At 36.1% G+C, this 24,555-nt stretch overlaps 1 protein-coding gene across 1 annotated transcript; it reads right to left on the bottom strand.

The window, feature by feature from the left end:
• Positions 1-10,700: 10,700 nt before the first annotated feature.
• Positions 10,701-17,299, bottom strand: LOC127548422 (cystatin-like). Its single transcript, XM_051975834.1, has 3 exons — positions 16,970-17,299; positions 13,383-13,496; positions 10,701-10,967 (listed from the first exon to the last, which is right to left on the bottom strand). The coding sequence occupies exons 1-3, from the start codon at positions 17,192-17,194 to the stop codon at positions 10,884-10,886; spliced, it is 423 nt and encodes a 140-aa protein (XP_051831794.1). The 5' UTR covers positions 17,195-17,299; the 3' UTR covers positions 10,701-10,883.
• Between the last annotated feature and the right edge of the window lie 7,256 nt (positions 17,300-24,555).

Raw genomic sequence — 24,555 nt, 5'->3', positions numbered from 1 at the left:
GTTGGCAAGAATCTCAGCAGGAACTTTTGCCTCCTGAGTCCAGGAAGACTGAGGGAACCTTGGCTGATTAGGAATGCCAGGCCCAGCCATGTTCTGGGTGAGAAGGAATCAGCACAGCCAGTGAGTGCAGAGGCAATGGGAGAGGGACGCTGCTAGCTGCAGGTACTTGCAGGAGGGGAGAGCGCTTGTTTGGAGGTCTCAAGTCAAAGGGGAAAGCTGAAGTGAAGCTAGAGACACAATCTCACCAAACCCAGGATTAGAGGTGCTTACAGTAGCTGTTATTTAAAAAAAAAAAAAAGAATAGACAAAGAAGAAAGAACCCAACCATAAAAAATTACTATAAGTAGAGGAAAACAATGAATTTAAAAACCAAACCAAACAAAAAAAAAAAATCTCTTCTACCCCAAAGAATTATGTTAAATGACTACTTACTTAGAAAGAATTTATTAAAAAAAAAAAAAAAAAACTCAAAGAACTTTAGAAATCAAGTGAAAGAGACTGAGGAAAAAAACTTTAAAAAAAACCATCCAAGAAAAACAAGATTATGAAAAAAAGTTAAGCAACTAGAAAAGGAGATATAGAGACTTAAATTAGAAAATAATTCTTTGAAATTTAGAATTGGGCAAGGGGAAACCAGTGAAATTATAAGAGAACAAGAAATAACAACAACAACTACAACAAAAACCATAAAGAATGAAAAATTAGAACATAATGTGAAACAACTTATAAAAAAATAACAGATCTGGAGAACAGATTAGGAAAAAAAAAAAAAAGAATAATTTAACTACCTGAAAGCTGTGACCAAAAAAATACTTTGACATAATAATGCAAAAAATAACCAAATGAAATTGTTCTAGAGTGATAGAACACAAGGGGAAAGTAGAAATTGAAAAATTCCACCCATTACCTCAAAGAGATCCCTTGTGGAAAACACATAGGAATATTATTGCCAAATTTTGAAATCCCCAGATCAAAGAAAATATTTCGCAAGAAACAACAAAACACTTGACATATGCTGGAGCTACAATTAGAACCAATCAGCAGCTACAATAAAAGACCACAGATCCTAGAATAATATATATTGGCAATGAAAAGAAATAGGCCTGTGGCCAAAAATATCATATCCATTAAAATTATCCATAATATTGAATGAAAAAAATGGATATTCAATTGCAGATTTTCAGGACTTTGTCTCAATCAAACCTAAACTTAATAGAAAATTTAACATATAAGCACCACTATCAAAGATTACTTTCAAGCAACTCAACAAATCATTTATGTTTATGACATACATGGGAATGTATGTCATATGTTTAAGATTGAAATCGACAAATATGTAGCTCTAAAGAAAGATTGGGGCAGAGTTGAGTATGATTTGAGTCTAAAAAGCAAAACTGTCCAGTAAAAGACAAAATTAGTAATTATGTCATACAAATGAGGTACAGAAGAAGAATAGATACAGAGGCATTAGAGGTGGAGAAAGATATATGGATCTGAAAACTTACATAGGAAATTGTTAAATAGGAATTATATACATATATGGAAATGTGTGTGTATATCTATGTATACACATACACACATGTAGACTATCAAGGGTATAGTAATCTCTAAAATCTATAAAATAATAAGGGGGAGGGAATATGATAAGGTGGGATATAGAAGGATATGTAGATTTATGGCAGTAAGACATAGTGTGTATATTAGTGGGCAAGGGATAAAGGGGGAAAGGGTGGCATAGAATAAGGTGGAATACAGAAAGATGTTTAGATTAATAGGAGTGGGATAAAGTCTACAGATTAATGGAAATGGGGTAAAGAGGAAAGGAAAGGGTTGGGGGGGTGAAAACAAAAAAGGGATCCATGAGTAGCGGGAGATTAAATAATAGTAAGGTGAGTTAAGAAGCAGAATTAAGTAGAAGAGTTAGCAGAGATAAGAAATAAAACTTATATATAAACATTACAACAAGGATCAGGAATGGAATATATGTATTTTTTAATAAAGCTTTTTATTTTCAAAATACATACATAGATAATTTGACAACATTGACCTTTATATAGCCTTGTGTTTCAGATTTTCTCCCCTAGATGGCAGGCAATCCAACGTATGTTAAATATTTAAAATGTATGTTAAATTCAAGATGTATAAACATATTTATACAATTCTCTTGCTACACAAAAGAAACCAGATCAAAAAAAAAAAGAAAGCAAATGAGTAGAAAAACAAAATACAAGTGAACAAGGAAAAGAGTGAAAATGTTAATGTTGTGATCTACAATCAGTTCCCACAATCTTCTCTCTGGGTGTAGATGGCTCTCTTTATCATAAGATCACTGGAACTGATTTGAATCATCTCATTGTTGGAAAGAGTCACTTTCATCAGAATTGATTGTCCTATGATATTGATGTTGCTATGTATAATGATCTCCTGGTTCTGCTCACTTCACTCAGCATCAGTTCATGTTAAGTCTTTCCAGGCCTTTCTGAAATCATCCTCCTAATCATTTCTTACAAAACAATAGTAGTACATAACATTCATATACCACAATTTACCCAACCTTTCTCCAATTGATGGGCATCCATTCAGTTTCCAGTTTCTAGCCACTACAAACAGGGCTGCCACAAACATTTTGGCACATACAGGTCCCTTTCCTTTCTTTAGTATCTCTTTGGGATAAAAGCCCAGTAGTAACACTGCTGGATCAAAGGGGTATGCACAGTTTGATAACTTTTTGAACATAGCTCCAAATTGCTCTCCAGAATGGCTGGATCTATTCACAGTTCCACCAATAATGTATCAGTGTCTCAGTTTTCCCACATCCCCTCCAACATTGTCATGATCTTTCCCTGTCATCTTAGTCAATCTGATAGGAATGTAATGGTATCTCAGAATTGTCTTCATTTTTCTGATCAATAGTAATTTAGATCACCTTCTCATATGATTAGAAGTAATTTTAATTTCTTCATCTGAAAATGGTCTGTTCATATTCTTTGACCATTTATCAATTGGAGAATGGCTTGAATTCTTATAAATTTGAGTCAATTCTCTATATAGTTTAGAAATGAGACCTTTATCAGAACCCTTAAATATAAAAATGATCTCCCAATTTATTGTTTCCCTTCTGATCTTGTCTGCATTAGTTTTGTTTGTACAAAAGCTTTTTAACTTAATATAATCATAATTATTTATCTGGTGTTCAATTATGAGTTCCACACTCATTATGGACACAAATTCCTTCCTTCTCTACAGATCTGAGAGGTAAACTATCCTATGTTCTTCTAATTTGCTTATAATATCAAAGAGTAGAATTTATTAGAGAAAAAGTAGGGCTAGCAATTATTGATCTTAGGCAAAGTCAAACTTAAAGATTCAATCAAGAAAGAAATCTCCATTTTATGTCAGCCATATTAATATTATTTTAGATGCATGTTTCACATGGGTAATTATGTATATATGTGTGTGAGAGTATATGTATGTAAATGTATGTATGTGTATACATAGATATATCTATATTTGTGGGTATATGGATAGGTGTGAATATATATATATATATATATATATACACACATATATATATGTATATATATATACACACACACTTAACTCTAGTCTGCTTGAGAGAAATGGGGGGGCGGAATGAAAGGTGAAGAAAGGATAAAGTAAAAAGTGCACAGCAGAGAACAAAAAATAACTTCCCAAGTTGAAGCAGGTATGAACCAGTATTAATACTGGTTTCTCTTTTAAACTCGAGACAACTAATTCTTTTCATGACCCAGCCTATCCCACTGAGACTATAATTCCAATATGTCAGAAATGGCTACTGTGTGGCTCAGGTTATCAGGTTAGAGAGGGAAATCTCCTACTGTAGTGATCTGAGTCAATTCTCCAGAAAAGGCAGTACCATTGCCTAAGGGACAGAGCACAAGGTAAGTCATTGGAGACTCTGAATTCTAATAATGGTAATAGCTAATATTTATGAAGCAGTTCAAGGTTTGCAAATCACTTCATGTGTATCATCTCATCTCATTCTTACCCTACATAATTCAAGATAATATATGTGTACCCTATAATATTAAAGTATTCTAATTCCCACTTTGTAGATGTAATAGATAGAGACTCAGAGATGTTAAATGAATTGGCCATAGTTAAACAGTTGCACATCAGTAGCAGAATTTAAACTCGAGTCTCTTTTGACTCTACGATTATCTCTTCTACATCATGACTTTTCCCATCATGGTCTTGATATATCATAGAGTGGCATAAAAAAATTAAATGGGAATTTTGGGGAGTCTTGTAGAAGCTGAAGATGACACAGGAAAACCAGCAGGCAACATGGAGAAAATTTAGAAACTTGGAAATGTAGAAAAAAAAAATATATATATATATAAATTTAATAATATCAACATATTTTATCTTTAAATACTATAATAATTCAGATTTTTTCTCTATTGCAAAAGGAGGGCCAAAAACTTTTGAGGATTTTCCAGATTATGGGGCTATTATGCCCCTAACTCTGATGTGGAATTGTAGTAGCAATCTTTCTAATATGACATGACGCTACAAATAATTAGCAAATGTTACATCTAGGATGTCTCCCCAATTCAGTTAAGGGGAATGGGGTGACAGTGAAGACCCAGGGGCAGCTCCAGGGTGTTGCTCCCTTGTAACCGTGATGCGGAGGTGAGAAAAGGGGCCTAAGGCAGAGGGCAGAGAAGGACCAGTGCAGTACAGAGCACCGGCCTCCTAGTGCTCTCCAATTTTCTAATAATCCAGCTTCCAGACCCTAAATACTGACTTGGTACTCAGCTGGCTATTAGATACTAACTAGATTCTGTAAATGACCACATGTTGGTGTGCTGTGGTAAAGTTATACTGTCTCTAAGCTGTGATGTCTCTGACATTCCCAGACTAGCTGTGTGGCCTTCGAGAAGGAGCCCAGATTTCTTCATTTGGCCCTTTCTTTGTTCAAAGACTTGTTGTTCAAAGGATTCAATGAAATGTTTAACCAATGGGAGGGGACGTGTATAAGGACTCCACGAAGGCTTTCTCTGTACTGTATGTCTATGCAAAATAGCTTGGCCAATCGGAGCCACGTCATGTTTGTTTGTTTTCCCGAAATTGCCGTCCCTAGGATTGTCACCATTTACTTTCACCTTTCATTTAAGGTATTTGTTGACTCTTTCAGTGAGCAGTTGGCATACCTTGGGTTTCTTTTAAATAGAATGGCATTTTGAATGACGCCCATGCTAAAATGGTTCAGAGCCCAGAGACAAACAGAATGGGTAGAAGCAATGAATGATAGAATTATGCTTTTGGGGAGGAGTTTTTGGGTTAAAGGCTGTGTTTGCAGATTGTTAAGAAGCCTGGGCATATGCTTCTATAAGTAAGCCAGAAGGCTTGGACAATCCTAAGAGATGGCCTCAGCCAATAAATAAATAAATATAATAATAAATAAATAAAAAACTATGGTTCCACTGGAGAATCCTAACTATCCCACCATAGAAAGAGTTATTTCAATAATCAATAGGGACTGCTATCATGTATAAATTGAGGTAATTATTATTGTATTGAATATAAGCTTTTTCCCTTACTTCCCCATACTCCCCTCCTTCCAACTTTAAAGGGAAGCAAGAGATGATGCTTCTTCATTAGAGAGGATGAAGAGTTCCTAAACAGAAAAAAAGAAATCAACCAAGAAGAAAGGAACCGGAGCAGGCAAACAGAAAAAAAGATGGTGGAATTGTGAACTTTTAACTTGAAGACCTTAGATGAGGAGATACCAAGATGGAACATATGTATCCCAGAGATCATAAATCAGGATACAAGGAAACAGCCACCTTCCTCTCCCTTCTTATCTCTATCTGTTTCTATCTGTCTCTTCCTCTCCTCAAAGGCAGCTAATCATTAGGTAATCTTGGACCCTCCTTAACCAACATAAGGGCATTGTGATGAGGAACATTTGTTACCTTGCATCCATGGATTAGATGAAATTGGCTAAACTAATTATACTCAGGAAAGCTTTTCATTCCTTGCCTAAATGAAACCAATATTAGGTACATAGGAAGTCCTTCTCTTCCTTTATAGTTCATTCATTTTCAAAGAGCAATGATATCCTTGGTGATGTCATGACTCACATGGGCTGGGCGTCACAAAGTCTTCAGCTTCACTCTCTTGTATAATCATCAAAGGCCAGTGACGATCCAAAAGGAGATGAGCTGGTAATGTCCCAGAATGCAGTGGGTGACCCTAACAACTTTGATGTTTGACCAAGCTCCAGTGTCTGCCTCAGGTACCTCCACAGTCGTTGGAACAAATTGCTCTCATCGACCCGTTCTGCAGAGGGAAGTTTCACATACTTGAGGCAGACATTCTCCTAACTCATCAGTGGATTTGAGGCCTGTCATTTGTGCTCACCCTGGATTATCCCATCTGCCATCAGTGTGGCTGGATTTTATTAGTTTATTACAAACACAGGTGAGAGTTGGTGAAGGTGGACACCACAGGTGAATGAATAGCCTTGAAAAGGCTTGGCAACTCGCATACAAGAGGTGTTAGTCCTTCTTGAACAACCCAGCTCAAGCTTGGGTTGGGAGGTGATAGAGGGAGAGAATTTGTTAACTCCAAAAAATGTTTATAATTGTTTTTAAAAAGTCTTTTTTTAAAAAAAGTCATTCACTTCTACTGATTTATATGAATGATAGGAAGTATCTAGAGATCATGAAGACCTAGCAAGCAACACAAAGACTTAATTCTTTTTTTTAATTAAACCTTAATGAAATCTTTCTTATTCCCCTGCCCCATCTGCTAATTCTCTTTCCCAAACTACCTGATAGAGTTACTCTACATATATCTGTAATAACTAACCTTACATTTAAGCTACATATATTTTTACATAATTCCTTTTAGAATGTAAGATCAATGAGAATAGAATTGCTTCATTTACATTTATAAAACTAGCACCTAGCACACAATAATATTTAATTGACTGATCTGTCCATGTCCTTTGATTCAGCAATAAACATATTTTGAATACTGAAGCAGGATTGAACATTATTTTGGGTTGTGTCCCAAGGAAATCAAAGAAAAAAACCAACACCCCAGAATAGTACAGGAACTAACAAGTGCAATGAAACCTGACACTGGGAGACAAATTATAGAGGCTGATCGCTGCTTAGTGAAGGATGCAATTATACCATGGTTGATCTGATTTCCTGCATAAGCTAATTAAGGCATCTGCTGAGACTTGTTCAACTTTTCAAGATTCATCCACTTCTGGTGGGAAAGAATTGAAATTCGAGGGGAATATCTACCAAATGGGAAATAACTGAAAAAGTTGTAGTATGTGATCGTGGTGGAATAATATGCTGTAAGAAAAGATGAGAATGTTTTTAGAAAAACCTTAAAAAGACTTATAAGAGCTGATGCAAGGTAAATGAACAGAATCACAACACTGTATACAGTGATAACAATATTTAATTGTGAATTAGAACTTCTGATACTTCTCATACAATGAGCAAAACAATTTTAAAGGACTCATGATATAAAAATATTATCTATCTCTAGATAAAGAACTGAGGATATTTTGAGGATACAATGAAAGTATAATTTACTATTTTTGCAACGTGACTAGGAAGGAAATGAGATTTGTGACTTCAGTTGTGTAATTGGTGTGGAGTATTGCTTGATTTCTTAATGGAAGGGGTTGGGAGGTGATGAAGAGAATTTGTAACTCCAAAAAATGTTTATAATTGTTTTAAAAAAACTCATTTTTTTCACTTCTCACTCATTCACTTCTATTGATTTATATGAATGATAGGAAGTATCTAGAGATCATGAAGACCTAGCAAGCAACACAAAGACTTAATTCTTTTTTCTAATTAAACCTTAAGACTGAAAGTCAAAGGTGAGTTAAATCATATTTTTTTTATTGTTTGACTTTTCATTAATTAGTTTTATCTCAACTGCTATGAAGTGAGAGGTCCTTGAAGGCAGCGATTGATTTTTCCTTTTCTTTGTATTCACAATACACTTAGTACAGTTCCTAGCACACAGTAGGCTTCTGATGTTTTTGATTTGACCAATCTCATGATCCTAGGTGCTACTGAGGTGTTAAACTGTGGGAGAGGGGAGATGATGCCAAGTGATGGATTCAACCATTATTATTATTTAATAATAATATTGTTATTATTCATTAAAGCTAAAAGTTCAACAGCTTTGTCTCTTCCCCCTTTTCTCCTAATTTCTGAGAAAACTTTTGCAAACCCCTTACTTCTCCTCAACTAAAATGATAGTAGATTCTATCAAGCTAATTCTAAGATACGTATTGGTACCCAAGCTAAGCAGATTACTAATTTTCAGAAAATGGCTTTCTCCCTATATTATTATATCACCTTTGGATTAATTAGGAGACCTGGTCCATTATTGGTTTGGATTCAGACAACAGGTGGTCAGATTTATAAAATTGCTGGTATCTTGATTATGTCATGGGCAAGTTTACTCAAAGACAGCATAGATCTAGAAAAAGAAAAAGACTATTCATGAAGCTACTGGGTAATTTGCAGTCAGAAAGGGCTGTCCATGACCTTAGAAATGTGCACACTGGGCAATTTTTGAAGTACAGAAAGTCAGGATGGGAATATAATAAAATAAGGATGGGAAGTCAGCTGTACAGCCCCTTTCTCTATATAAGCAGAAACAATCTAGTCTCAAATGGCAAAGCCTCATCTTACAACCCTTACTTACGTGGATTCTGGGATGTGTTAGGGTAGAACAAGCTTGTAAAGGACCAGAAACTATATTCTCAGAGGTGTGACTCAAGTGAAAGTAGCTGAGCTTATTTTAGCAGCTTCCATACTTCTTGGAATTATCATTCTTCTAAGATTTGGCCAGCTATCAATCATATCCCATTTAACTCAAATACTTCAACAAATATGTAAAATGTATTACCTTAAAATACTATATTAAAAGGTAGAAGCAAAACTTGATGTATAACACATATATAACTCATGTATATATATATATATATATATGTGTGTGTATATATATATATACACACACACACACACACATATATATATACATACACATATAATGGATTATGTTTTGTTCTTACTTTTTAGGGGTATGGCAGGGAGGGGGTGGTTTTTTTTTTAGTACTATACATACAAACACATACAAACACACACACACACACTAACTGCTAATGTTGGGGAATGGTAGAGGGAGACTGATCATTTCTCCACCCCTTGGAATTGGACCAACAATCTTAGAACAGTATTAGAAGACATGATTTGAAAAGATATTTTCTGTCCCTAGAAGAGAACCTATAAGGGCAGGACTTTAGGGAATTACCAGATGATTCCAATTTGATTATTTCATTTGTGGCATATTAGTAAAAGCTAGGGTGCCAATTAAGCTGAACACGAAAGGAACTGTGTCCTTCAGACAACATCCAGACAGCATTTTGGATACCATAATTTAGATAACATGTTTTTAAAAAGGATGTTGGCAAGCATCTGCATTCATAAGACAACAATTAGGGTGACATGAATATGACCATGTCTTATGTGTAATGGTTAGAAGACAGATATTTAGTGTGGAGGGGAATTGGATAGGGGAATAGAAACAATGACCCTTCAGATATTAGAAAATAGTGGTTATTCTCAAAGACAGATTTAGTTTTATAGAGAGCAAAACTTAACTTCAGTATGAAGGAATCTGAGGAGTTACAATATTACAACAATTAGAGCAGGGCCCACATTAGGACAAGACATAAGGCAATCCACTCAATAATTAGAAGTGTTTAAATCCTTGTTAGAAGGGGACTCCCTTGAGCTCTCTTCAATAATGAGATGATTCAAACCAGTAATGAAGTTACTCAGTAATGAAGAGAATCAGCTACACCCAGGGAGCGAGCTATGGGAAATGAGCATGGACCACAATACAGCATTTCCACTCTTTCTGTTGTGTATTTGCATTTTTGTTTTCCTTCTCAGGTTTTTCCCCCCCTTTTTTTTCCCTAGATCTGATTTTTCTTGTGTAGCAAGGTAATTTTATGGATATGCATACCTATTGGATTTAACATATATTTTAACATTTAACATGTATTGGACTACCTGCCATCTCGGGGAGGGGGGTGAAGGGAGGGAGGGAAAGAAAAAGTTGGAACAGAAGATTTTGCAAGGGTCAGTGTTGAAAGATTACCCATGCATATGTTTTGTAAATAAAAAGCTATAATAAAAAGATAGAACAATTAAAAGAAAAAAAGAAGGGGACTCCTATATTAGATAAGCAGTAGGATTAGGAGATTTCTGACTTCCCTCTTAAGACTTGGATTTTGAGATACCACAAACTTGAGTCAAGCCAAGAACCAGGAATGAGCAGATGTGTTTAAAAAAAAACAAAAAACAAAAAAAAAAACAACTTCCCCCCACAATATCCTTGTGATTATTAGTGTGCTTTGGGGCTAATGTTTCAAGTTAAGCCTCTACTCTCTTGTGCCTTACTCATTAGAAACCATTATGCTCATATTAAATATAAAGCTAGTTTTAATTGCTGCTTTTCAAAAGTGAACTGCCACACTCAATTAATGTAGTTACTTTTGTCAAAACAACTGAAAAGTTTCAAAACCTCTCATCTTTGAGAATCTGCAGTATTTGGAAAACACACAGAGAAAGTCTAAATATGAAACCAATGAGCAGAAGTACTTTCACAAGCCTTTATTTCTTCCTCCTGTCACCTTAGGGGGATATTACATTATTGCTTTGCCCAGCACTAACACTTAGGTAATAATGAATCAAATGGGTTGTGTTATTGCTCTTTTTTCAAAAAAGAGATAACAGCTGTAGCTCAGATTGGTTGCAGATATATGCAATGCAAGGATAGGCTTAGATATTACGGCATTCACTCTTCACAAGGTTGCTTTTACCCATCCAAGGAACAGTGTGCACCTCAAAATCGCAGATGGAGTGCTGAGGAGGTAAAGAAAAAAAAAGAAAAGAAAACATTAATGAACATGAAGAAAAACATTTTAAGAAGAGATCTAGAATAACCTTTTCTAATAGGTACGCAAATTGAGCATTTTAGGATATAGGATGAAGATCCAAATTCCTTACTATCACAATTTCAGAGTATGCTCTCAGACTGAAGTTTACATATATCAACTCATCTGAGCCTCTTATTCTCGCTATGAGTTAGTTGCTATAGGAAATATCTCTGTCTTACAGATAAGAATACTGAATAAAGTTTGGACTAGTCATTTAGGGAAATCCTTTCCAACCTCCTATCCAGTGCAATACATTACACATACATTAGAATTTTTTCCTTTCCTTAATCAAAAGAAAGAATACAGGTGTGTACACACACACACATTGAATCTGTAGTATATGGTACACAAGGAGATTCTAATGAGGCCAGTGGTTAAAAGGATGGGCTCCCACCCCAAATACCATGTCTTGAGTACATGTAGAACAAGACATGACTGTATAGAAGGATATCATACTAGGTACAGGAACCTTTGTAGCTTTCTTTCCCACAGCCCCTGGGTTGATGGGTTTTGGATGTCCCTTTGAGGAGGAGAAAATTATTCTGGCCAAAGTCATGGGTTCAAATCCTGATTCCAAAGCTTATGAGACTGAATGTATAATCAGGCATATGTTATCTCTCAGAACCACAGTTTTTTTCATCTGTAAAATGGGAATAATTATACCTCCTGGAATAGTAGTTAGACTTAAAAGAGTTAATGGGTATAAAATACTTTACAACCTTTAAATTGCTATCTACACACTTGGATTTTGTTAACCAAAAACTCCAAGAAAAATGAGTGGGGCAAATCTAAGTTTTAAAGATGAGAGTAAACCTCTCCCTTGAGCACTGAAGAAATAGAAAACTAAGTACCCCAAGGAAAAGGAATGGCAGAGGATGACATCAAATGAGCTCCTGATTCTGGTCATTTCCCCTGGGTCTTTTCCAAGTTTGGAGATGTCTCCCTCCTCATCTCCACTTTCTGGCTGCTTTCAAGTCTCAGCTAAAATGCTGTAGAAAGCCTTTCCCACTTCTCCTTAACTAGTGTCCTCCTTCCACTGATCACAAAACAGTTGTTTGGACAGTACCTCCTCTGTTTGACTGTGGGCTCCTTCAAAGTGACATTATTAAAAAAAAAAAAATTGTATCTCCAGGGTCGAAGCCCAGTGCCTAGCACATAATGGGCACTAAGTCTTGCTCAGCTGCAGGGAAAATGGCAGCTGCAAGAGAAGCTTCATTACCTTAACCAAATTTATTTCTTGATTTCTTTCAGGAAAATGGTGTCTTTTGGGACCTTAGTTGGAAAATGATGGTCAAGATTTTTAGCTGATGAGAACCACCTTAAAGTGTCTCCTTTCTATCTTTTGGAGGAAGGAGGTGAAGACTGAAATAGTTAAAGAATTAAGTAACACTATGGGTAAATCACCAGCAATTTAGGCTTCCTAATTAGCCAAGAATAAACCTTTCAAAATTTGTTCAGGCTGTTGTGTTTTGGGAGAAAGACTGGTATAGCATAGGCAGTGGCTGAAAAAAGGATTAAGTCTATTCTAGAGCAGTGCTGTCAGCATCCTTTTATTCCCCCAGACAAAGTCCTAGTCACCCTACCTTGGATAGTTTCACCATTTTTTATTACTAGGTCACACCCTAGCATGAATACCGAATCATTCTCCATTTATTTAGGTTTTGCTTTATTTTTTTTAAGCACTGATTTGTAGCAGTGTGTAAGAACTATGGGTGTCTTCATTAACTCTCAACTACTTTATGCAGTTATTTTAACCAGGAAATTCTCTATCTTTACTTCTTTTATTTTTATTACTCATACAGAAAAAAAAGCTGATGACTTTGGAAGATGTTGCCTTAGTTTCTTTCATCTTTTTGCCTTAACTAGTATTTCTGGGATCACTAGCTTCCACCAAATATTAGCTCAGGCACTCAGTCCCATTTCTGTATGGATATGTTCCCTAAAACTTTTATGCCTCAGTTTCCTCAAGGGTAAAATAAAGATTAGATTAGATTATCCTTTCAGCTCTAAATTGCTAATTTCATAGAAATCCCTTCAGTAAAAAGTTGCCTACAACTTGATCTGAAAGAGTTCCTAGGGAACTGAGATGTCTTGTCCATGGTCACCCAAATGATATTACAGGCGGGGCTTTAGACCTGCCTGACCCCACCTGCCTGACCCCACCTGCCTGACCCCAAGACTCATCTTTTATTGATGTTTCTTCCTGGCTTTTCTGCAATGGCTCATAAACACATTTTGAGCCTCTGACAGCAAAATCTAAAACCTCTTTGGATCCAAAGAATGCCCCCATCCCACCAAATTCACCCTCAAAATGAAGTACCTTTTTTGTTTAGTCACATACCTTTTTTAGAGGTGGTTCCTTATGATCGGGACAGTTGGAAAAATCAGCCACAGACTTGGTGCAGGTGGTTCGACCAATTTCAACTTTAAAAATATATTTCATACCAGCCACAAGCTGTTAACAAAGAAATCAAATCAGTAGCTTAAATAAAGTTCTCTTTAGTAAAAGATGAATTCAACTTTTACTAAACATTTCCTAAATATGCACAAGACATTGGAATAGGTACAAGGAATTACAAAACCAGTAAGCTCAAGGAACTTATCTTCCCCTGGAAGAAGATTCAGTTTTCAAGAAAATTCATTTTTACAGAACATTTTGCTTCCTAAAGATATTGAAGAAATAAAGCAGATTTTTGTTTTTTAGTCTGAAATCTGATTACTATGAGAAATTACTGAAATGAAAATTCCTTCCACTAATGTAGGACAACTGTCCTTTTACTTAGATTTAAAAATTTGCGTTGAGGCATAGGGAGAGTAAAAACACCACCTCAGCAATAGACCTCTGGAGACTGGAGAGTAAATCCACTCAGTTTTGGAATTCTGTCTCTGGTTAAGCTATTCTGATATCTAAGTGGGCCAGATGATGTGTGGAAACCAGTCCTTTCTCCACTACTCCTAATACTAACATTGTTTTAAAGAAAACATCACATGATTTCTTATCAATCCCATGACTCCCTCAGATCAAAACTTTCAACTTCATGTATTTGGTTGTAAACTCTTTGAAGGCAGAGTTGCTTTCCCAGAACCAAACACAATATCTGGCATAGAGCTGGCCAATAAATGATATTTTACTTATTCATGGTCATGGATGCTATGGGACAAGAGTCTTGTTCAGAAAGACAATGGACTAGGCTTCTTATTTGGTCCTTTCCATCTCTAAGATTCTGTGATTTTATAAAACTTAAAGTACTATAAATGTGTTCAAATGAGATCATGTAAGCAAAGTGCTTTGGAAATCTCTAAGTGCCATGCAAATGTTCACTATTATTACTAGGATTTTGGCCTATCAGAAACCTGTAGCATCTTGTAAAAAGGTCAATATCTAAAAACTACTTTCTTTTTTTTTAAATTTAATTTAATTTTATAATAACTTTTTATTGACAGAAGAAACTACTTTCAAGGATGTTGAGACACAATCTCAAAAAACCTCACCACTATATACTTAATTCAAGTGATTCATTCTTGATCCAAAATATTTTCTCCTTTTCATATGGTTACAGGAAAAGAGATCAATTTTGTGAACATTCCCAAGGCAGAACGGTCTGGGTAACTTTTGCCACAACCCTCAAAAGACCAGAGAAATTGAATGTAATTTTCAAGTCTAAAATTCCATGTCATAGTGATCCCTCAAAACAATGCCTAGATTTGAGAGATATTTGGTAATTTCTCAGACACATATGAAAAACAACAACCAGGCTGGCTTGACCTTAAAGGCCATAGATTATTAGGCAATCCTAGTCCTGTCCAATGTACAAATAGTTCTTCAGATCTGCTGAACAGAATAATGACCTTTGAGAATGGAAAGAAAAGAGGAAAAAAAAGACTTTTTTTTTTTTTACTGTGCCTTTCAAATATGCTATTAATATTCCTAGTTTGTAAATTAAAGCAATCCCAAATTCTACAATAAGGCAGAAAAATGGGAGCTCCAGGCTAACATCTGATAAATTGAACTTTCCCTAGGGAATATCATTTGCCAGAAATGAATTTTGGCTTTTAGGCAAGGAAGCAATTTTTCTGATCTGCTGTGTATTTGGATATAATAGAGAAGAGAATCTGCCAGAGATAATATATATTCAGAACCTGAAAGACCTTAAAGATAATTTTTTCCAACTTTGTAATTTAAAGGTAACAAAATTGAGGTCCAGAAGTTAACTGATTTGCTTAAAGCCTCATAAGTATTAAGTGTTGACAACTCAAAGTGTCCTTCTAACCTACATTATTGGCTGAAAAAAAAAACAAACAGAAAGGCCAAAGATAAAAACAATTGATTCACAATTGTTGGGGGCGGGGTGGGGGGGAGGGAAGGAAATGAGATCATAATTGCCAAAAAAAACAATCAGTTTGGGCTCTCCTCTGGACTTAAAAAAAACAAATATTAAAAAGTCAAGATGATACACTAGTTAACACCCTAATGGTCTTGCATACAAAAAGTAATTCTGCCCATTACTGGAAATATATAACATCCACAAAAACAGGGTGTTGGTTAGTCTTCAAATGTTCTGCACCAACTCTTTTCTTTTATTCATTCCTCAGACTCACAGTGGAAAGTTACTTGGTGTGTTAGTCACAAACTTGGCTTTTATCAGAGGCTGGGAGATGGGGAAAAAAATGCAATACAGCTCAAGAATAAGTACTACCAGTAGATTCCCTGTAGTGTAGGGTACGCCCCCTTGGAGTTGAACTGCAAAGAAAGCACACTGGGTCTTCCACTTTCTTAGATCAGCCAATACAAACCATCCCACTAATCCTTTAGTTTTTCAATCCCAATGAGAATGCAGAAAAGCCTGATGGGTAGGGGAGGGAGAAAGCATTTGTTTGTATCTGCCTAGCACAGAACAAGAGAAGTCCAATCTACCACCTACATCAGAACTCCTTAACCATTTTTGTATATTTTAAGGATCTTTTCTGAAATGAGACCGAGAGGTCTCAGAAAAATGTTCTTAAGTGCATAAAATAAAACGTGTAGGATTACAAGGCAATCGTAATGAAACAGTTTGCATTTTGGAACACCCTAGCTGCATCTATTATTATATATTGAATATAATGTACCCAATATTGTGCTAGGGATGGAGATGAACACGATGGACTGGGTTAGTACTCACAAAGAAAAGCCGTTTGTCCCTCTCTCCTTTTAACAGAAAGTGACAAAAGCCTACAGTAGCGTGTAGATGAAGTCGAGAAGCATTTATTAAGTGCCTACTATGTGCCAGCCACTAAAACTAAGCACAGTGCTTGGCATATAGTAGGTGCTTAATAAATTCTAGTTAACTAAGTGTCCCTGGCCTTAAGACTTTAGATGCAGTTCCTGATCTTAAGACTTTATCTATGTACATCTCTAGATACATTTATTTATGCATACGCATAGAAATACCCACATATTTATATGCAATGGATAATACACACAAAGGAGCACAAATATATAATCGCACACAACGTAAATATACGTAGAAATACATAGTTACAAAAACACACATACACGAACTCACATACGCTCATAAAATAAATGCACAATTTAAAAATTCCCAATCCCAAGTGAAGGAGGGATCTTGGCCTGGAAGATCTAGTACCAAGCCCCCAAACTCCGATCCCATCTGGGCAGAGGCCCTTCCGGGGAAACCAAAGCGGAGAAACCCAACAAAGCGTCTGCAGGCGAAGGAGAGGGCGCCTCGGGAGCAGCACCGGACTACCGGGGAGGCTTCGAGAACGGGACTTGCGGCCCCGCTCCGGCCCGGACCCCCGCGGCTGGAGCGGACACCTGACAGGGAGCCAAGGCGGAGGGTGCGGCCGGGGGAGCGAGCGTTCGCTCCAGCCCCAGGCCATAGCTCCGGAGATCCCGACCCGCCTTTCCCCGGGAGAGCCCGCACCGACCTGCTTCTTGGCTTCCAACACTCGGACCAGTCGGCTGCCGTACTTGTCATTGGTGGCCCGGTTAAATTCGCTTATGGCGAAGTTGAGCGCGCGCTTCACGTTCTCATCATTTACATTGGCTTCAGAGAGGCCGCCGAGGAGGCGGGGTATGCGCTCGGCGTGGGCAGCGACCACCAGGGCGAGCAGCAGCAGCGGCAGCAGCAGGAAGGACCGGGGGCCAGCCATCGCAACAAGCCGGATCGCGCAAGAAGGCAGGGCAGCTAAGCTCGCTCGCTCACTCGCTTCTCAGAGGAGGCCGAGAAGCACCACTAGGTTGCTTTGGCTCTGCCCTGCTGGATTTAAATACGTTCTCTCTGGCCTCTTCCCCCAGCTCGGCCCCGCCTCCGTCCCGCCCTTCCCCTCTGGACCAAGCCAGATTGAGCCAAAAGGAAGCGGGGGGGGGGGGGGGGGTAACGGGGGGGGTGTAGGCTGCAGCGTTAATCCCCAAGACCAATTTTCCACCTCGGTCTCTTTTTTTTTTTTTTTTTTTTGGGGGGGGGGGAATCACATGCTTTATGGAACACCGTATGGGAGGGTAGGAGCGATTGCCAGGTCCTTCCCTTTTAGAACTTCCTTTAAAAATTCCTTTAAAATTGTTTTAGTTTTCATATGACAAGCAGTTATTATCTAGTCTTGTTATTACATGATTATAAGGAATTTGTTATTTATGCACTCTTTGGAGATAGATTTTATTTCATTTAAGCTTGCAAATCCTTGTTGGATTCTTCGTATTCTTACTACGAACCGAGAACCGGGAAGTAAATTAACATCAATTAAGGTCTTGGACTTTCCTGGCTTCCTTCCTACAGTTAGCTAAAAGGTTTCCCCCCTTCCCCCCCAAAAGCATCTCCTCCTCCTCCCCTCCACACACCTAATTGAGATGACCTTCTATTTTACATGGTCTGTATGTTGCATGCACATTAAAAAAAAAAAAAAAAAAGCCTTGTTTCTTGCATGAGAATGTAAGTTTCTTGAGGAAAAGGATTTCTTTCCTTATATCCCAAATACTTAATCAGTCATTTGGAATAGGGAGACCCAGTTCAAATATGGCCTTAAATGCTTACTAATTGTGTGATCCTGAAGAAGTCACTTAATCTGTTTATTACAGTTTCCTCACATAACAGTATCTACCTTGTGTGTGAGGACCCAATTAGATGATATTTGTAAAGCACTTAGTATCTGGTACCTAACAGGCACATATATAAATGCTTACTGTTTCCCTTCCTTATATATTAAGCACCTACTATATTCCAGTGTCAGTGCAATTAAAAGTTTTTTGACTTTACTTTCATACAAGGTTATACTTTTTTGGCTTTTTAAAGAAAGAAAATGTTTCAAGTGGCACCAATAATCCTATCCAACATATGGCATATAGTAGGTGCTTAGTAACGACTTGTTGATTAATTAATCTGAGTTTTATTACTTAAAGTTGATTTTATTTACATAATTGTAGACACAGGTAGTTTTTTTTTTCATATTTTTTTGCTTCAGGTTTTTCTGTTCACTAGATCACAATATAATCCTCCCCACATTTGTCATATTTAGAAGGTCAAGTAGTGCAGTGGAGAGTGCATTAATATTGTAGTCAGAGGACTTCTATTTCTTACTTGTGTAATTATAAACAAATCCTGTAACCAATTTATGTATGTCAATCAACTAATCAATTTACCAATCAACCAATTAAGAAGAGTTTAATTTTCAAAACCTTAGACAACCTGACTTCAGCCTATATTCCTGGCCTCATTGGAGGTTACACTCTCCCTCTTACTTTAAAATCCAGCTAAGCCAGCCTTTTCTTTATTCTTCACACAAGACTCTGCATCTACTGGGGCCTTGATCTCACTCTCACATCTGGATTTCACACTGGCTCCCACCTCTACATCATAGAGATCCTTTCTTCCTTTAAGACATAACTCAAATGCCATTTTTGCTAGAGTCAGCCAAATGCGGGTCCCTTTCCATTCAGACTGCATGATATTAGATACTTTGTATTTATTCACTTTAAATTTATGCTGCATATACTCATATACGGATTTGTCTCCTCCATTTGAGTGCCAGTGGGAGATTATTTCCTTCTTTCTCTTTGTTTCGCTAGCTTACAGCAGAGAAACAAAAATAGGATGTTCTTGGAATAACTTAAGTAAGAAGTGATGAGGGCCTGAAATTGTTAGGTGATTGGAGAGAAGAGATAAGAGATAAGACATGCAAGAAAGATAAAAATAATAAGATTTGGTTACTGAAATGGAAAATTATTATACTTTAAGAAATGATAAAACGGGTAATTTCAAAGAAACCTGAGAAAATCTGTATAAATTAATACAGAGGGTAGTGAGCAGAGTTAGGAGAACAATTTATAAAGTAACCACAATGTAAAAACACAAACCAGCCAAAATTTTGAAAGTCTTTAGAACTCTGATCAGTCAATGCAACACAATTCAGGGATCCAGGGGAGTTGAAGATACCCTCTTCTTGACAGAGAGGTTTTGGATTCACAAAGTAGGGAATCCTAGAACTATGAGTATAAAGAAAGTGAGAATTTGCTCAACTTTGCATATTTGGAAAACTTTTGTTGTTAATAGTATTTATTTCTCAAAGGGGGAGAGGCAAAAATAAATGCTTGTTAGTTAAAAAAAATCTGACAATTAATTGAATATATGGAATGAGAGATAGTGAAAGATCAGAGACAATCTAGAGACTAGAAAAGACTGATAGTCTCTTTGATAGAAATAGAGAAATATAGTTGAGGGAATGGTTTGAGGGGCAAAATAATGAACTTAGTTTTGGACATATTGAGTTTAAGATGTCCTTGGGACATTTAGTTTGAAAAAAGTCAAAAGATAGTTGGCAAAGCTGAAATGAAGCTCAGAAGAGATTGAAGATAGATATGTAGAGAGATGATATTTAGGCTCATGGAAGATGCTGAGTTTGCCAAAAGCAAGAGTAAAGAGGTTTAACAAAAAATAGGATGGAATTTTGGGACACAATGATGGAAAGCATCATATGATGGATTAAGCAAATTAAGACTGAGAATTTGTCAGATAGGTGGGAAGAGAACTGGGGAAGATCGGCATCATGAAAACTCTTTAAGATTGAGTTTTAACTATTAAGAATGAGAGGATGATCAGCAGTGTCAAAAGTGGCAGATTTAGGGTTAGGATTGAGAAAAGAATATTAGATTTGCAATTAAGTGGTCATTAGTAACCATGGAGAGAGCAGTTTCAGTTGAGTGAGAGGTTGGAACCAGACTTCAAGGTGTTGGAGAGTGAGTTTGAGGTGAGGAGTGGAGGCAGAATTCAGATAATTTTTCCAAGGATTTTGTTTGAGAAAGGGAAGCTTGAGGGGATGGAGAGGTCTAGTGTAAAAAGGGGGATTAGAGCAGATTACTTGTTAGGTCCCTTTAAACTGCTAATTTATGATCCTATGAGTCTTTGATTTTATTACATTTATTTTTTATGGAGCAGTAATGAAATTTCTTCTACCAAATTCTTTCATTTCCTATAAAATGCAAATAGATAAAGTTAATGAATTTTGCCAGTCATTTATACCTAAGTGTGAATATCTTTAATATCTGAAAAGAAAATAAATGAATAGAAAAAATTTCTATAACAAATTTCTAAAACAAATTGCTTTCTCTATGATAGCAATGCCCTCACTTTTGAACTTTTAACATTATTGTCCCTAATATACTACATAGGATCATATCAGTGATTTAGAGATAGAAAGGACTTTAGAAACCATCTAGTGCATCTCATCCCCCATCATTTTACAGATGATGTAAATCTGTACTCAGACAGGTGAAGTAACTTGTTCCAGGTCATAAAGGAAAGTAAAAATGCAAGATTTGAATCCTAGATTGACTTCAAATCTAGTTATCAATTTCTGTTGTATGATGGAAGTAGTTATGATATTAAAGGAAATAGAGATGGTAAAAATAAGTAGAGCAGATGAAGCTTTGATAATGGTGGTCTTTCCTGGAGGCAATACAATTTTGAAGGCATTGAGTACTCACTTATTAAGATATCTGAATGAAGAAAGAAGAAAAGAAAGCTAAGTGCTTAAAAAAAATCACAGGCATTTTTGCATAGGTGACTAAGAAATCATCAATACTGATTTGTATATCTAATTTCTTGTCTTTATAAAATTTTAGAATAAACTATAGACATAAAGACATTCTTGAAGAAGATATGATAAAGGACTAGGCAGGCTTTCACAAATGCCATGCTACATCAAACCACACATTTATAATGATACAATTGACTGCAAGTTAAAAGTTTATAAAATCCCATAATATTTACTTTTCTATGACTTAAAAAGAATTTTACCCTATGATTGATGATTCAAGAAAGATTCTCTTTCAACAAGGTATCTACCATGTATATATACCAAAATCAGTAGATTACTTGAAAGATATATCAAATACATTCAACTTTGTTTTACAATTCTCTCATTATTAATATCAAATGAAGCATGAAACGGGGAATCATATACTCACTAAACGTATTTGCTATTATCATGGAAAACATTAAATTTGAAGATAGGATCTTCATGCATCTTGACTCAATCTGGACTCTATTCATTATACTAAATTGCCTCTATTCTATATATAGGTACATAATAAGTGTTTATTGCATTAAATTTGCTGTAGAAAATTAAGGAATGGAATCTAAGCAAGCCTAATTATTATCCAAGGAAGTAGGATTAATTCAAATAGGTACTAGACATACTTGCAATTTGGGAGTCCTTTCCTTATAGGAAGTTCTTTCTCCTTTTCTTTGATACCCTATTATCACTTCACAAGTGATTTTGGATAGAGGTCAATTAATAGCCATCACACTTAGACATGATTATGTTTAATATGTTAAGAACAACTGAAAACTTTTGGAAATAATTGTATTTTATTGAGGTTGCTGGGATGGAAATGATTGGAACCTTGGCTTGGAAGAGATCATTCCTTCAAATCTGATAGGGAAATAGAAGAAAGCTTAGAACTCTTTGACATGCAAGTTAGATTTTAGAGAAGCAAATTTCAAAGGGTTCAGAGAAGGATAGCTAAAATTGCATATTAAAATTCTAAAGAAGGCTTCTTTAATCAGTTTCTACCCACTTAACAGAAGATAACATGAGTTTAGAGAGTACTAGTGTTCTTAGCAATGAGAAGAACAATTGGGTTGACTTTGAAAAGTGCTATGAGGGCTTCTGATATAGTCTGGTTTCTTCCTTCAGAAGGAGTAGGGGAGATACATTTATAATATATAAAAAGATAAAAACACCCCCTTTTTTTCCCTTTAGCAGTCAAGAGATCCTTCATAACTTTGGGGAGAGCATGTTAAATTGAGAGTTAAAAAGCCAGTTTAACAAAGACTGAGGAGTGAGAAAAAAAGAAATTGGGACAAAACGTGTAGATGCCTTTCCCCCTACTTTAATTGTGAAAGGATTTTTAATGGGGACCAGTTTCCTAATTTGTAAAATTAGGGAATTAGATTAGATGATTTAAAAGGTCCCTCCCAGCTTTGAAGTTCTCCAATTCTCCAATCCTTTTATTATCATCCCTTAAGAAACATTGATCAAGTGGCCATAGTATTTCCAGCTCTGTGTTGGATACCATAGCAGATATTGTAGAACATGGAAATGTGGTCCCTTATATAGGAGCATAATACTAACTGACACATTATGAACTGCTAGAGAACAAAACAAAGCTGAATATAATCAAGTATTAGGTCTTGTGGTTCAGGCAATTGAATGCTATGGGAGTTCAGAAAGTGTAGGGATAAAAGTATCTTTGGATAAACCCCAAGACATACATTTGTAGAGAACAAATAGAGAATATTATAGGAAACCATTTGTTAAAGAACATTGATGATGTGTAAATCTTTTCCAGGATATTGGACTGAATTTGTTTATCAGATTGCTTTACAATTAACAGGACTAATCTTTGGCAAAACAACTGGATAGTATGAAAATAATAAGGTTTGAAGTGAGAGGTGATGATAGAATAGGGATGCTATGGAAAATTGGAAAGAGAAAAAGAATGAAGAATAGAAAAGTGTATCTGTAGGTAAAAATGACAAAGATGACCAGCTCTGTAATTTTGTTTGGATCTTGTTTTCTCTGTCACTCTCCCATTCCTGCAGATATGTAATAAGCTGGCAAATCTGGGAACGGGAGTTTAAAGAGTAGGATTTTACTCTCCTGCCTATGTGTGGGCTTAGAGAAAGCCATTGAACCTATTTGTGCCTTATAAGAATAAGAATAATAGTAGCTGTTTCTTATTTGCTTTATAGGATTACCATGAGAGCTTATAAATAGCTTGTAATTATTAGTCAGACAGAGCATGATGCTTTTGGGGCCTTGATGTTCATGAGGATAAGGCTAGGAGTGAGCTGAGGTGGTTGGTGGAGTTGATCCTTCTATATAACATAAGCCTTTTAAATACCCTCTGTTTTTTGCCCACATAACAATATTGTCTCACACAATGTGCTCTGCACAAATTTGGAACCATTACTTGAATATGCTCTAATGAAGGCGAGGAGCAGGGTCATTAGCATAGTCTTATAGCCATGTGATATATGTGAATTTTTGTCAGTTAATAATGAATCACATTTATATAGCACTAAAAGGTTTGTAAACCATGTTAGATTCATTATCAACACTGTGAAGAAAGTATTATTATTATATCCATTTTACATATAAGGATATTGAGCTTTGAAGTGACTTGCAAGTATCTAAGGAGGTATTCAACAGTAGTTCTTTCTGAATCTAAATTTAATGCTCAATCCACTGTACCAAATTGCCTCAATATTAGCACATGGATTCTCAAAATATGACTCAGTTTTCAAAGTTGTTCGACAAAAGTATCATGTTCACTAGCCATTATATTTTCTCAGATTTAGAGTAGGCCTGAGTTTTGTCTAAGGAATGAGCGTGAGAGGGGAGTATAAAAAGGGAAAAGAAGAATGGAAAATAATTCAATTTGAAGGGTGGTTCTGGAAAAATAAAGGATACAATTAGGATTTTTTTAATCAATGCATCTGATTCATGGGGCCTAATTCAGGTTTGTTTGTTTTTTTTTCTCCCTTGGCCAGAAATTGAAGCACTTCAGCAGCAAAACATTCTAGTTAATGAGAATAAATCCTTAAAATAGGAAGTTGGCAGCTGCAGTGAGCTCCTTATTCAGTATAATTAACTGTGAACTGAAGTTATCCTGTTGTATGCTACTAAAGTGATTAAGAGATTTAACTTGACTGTATAAATTGATGGGTGTGGCTGTAATAAAATGACCCAACAGTGTCTCAAAGTTCCTCACATTTCTTATATTTATTTTGGTTTCTGGTCCAACAGGACTAGACAATCCTCTCTCTCCTGCTCCACTAGGGATTCTTCTCATCTCTGGACCTTGACAAACCCAGACCAAGATCAGTTCTGGAGGGGATACCTGGCTCTAAATAGAGGAATCAGACTACCCATTTATATCTATATCTATATTCTATCATCTATTATCTATGTATCTCAAAATCTTATTCTTTACATCCTAGAACAGGGGAAAATTA

The sequence above is a fragment of the Antechinus flavipes genome, chromosome 2, assembly GCF_016432865.1.
Source record: "Antechinus flavipes isolate AdamAnt ecotype Samford, QLD, Australia chromosome 2, AdamAnt_v2, whole genome shotgun sequence".
Taxonomy (NCBI): Eukaryota; Metazoa; Chordata; class Mammalia; order Dasyuromorphia; family Dasyuridae; genus Antechinus; species Antechinus flavipes.
The sequence above is the reverse complement of the archived record's forward strand: the minus strand, read 5'-3'. Positions and strand labels throughout refer to the sequence as shown.

Excerpts from the sequence above, each read along its gene's own strand:
- LOC127548422 (XM_051975834.1), bottom strand. The coding sequence starts at position 17,194 with ATGGCTGGCCCCCGGTCCTTCCTGCTGCTGCCGCTGCTGCTGCTCGCC. Across the intron at positions 13,497-16,969 it reads TGTTGGAAGCCAAGAAGCAG|CTTGTGGCTGGTATGAAATA; the intron begins GTCGGTGCGGGC and ends CTTTGTTAACAG. Across the intron at positions 10,968-13,382 it reads AGGAACCACCTCTAAAAAAG|CACTCCATCTGCGATTTTGA; the intron begins GTATGTGACTAA and ends TTACCTCCTCAG.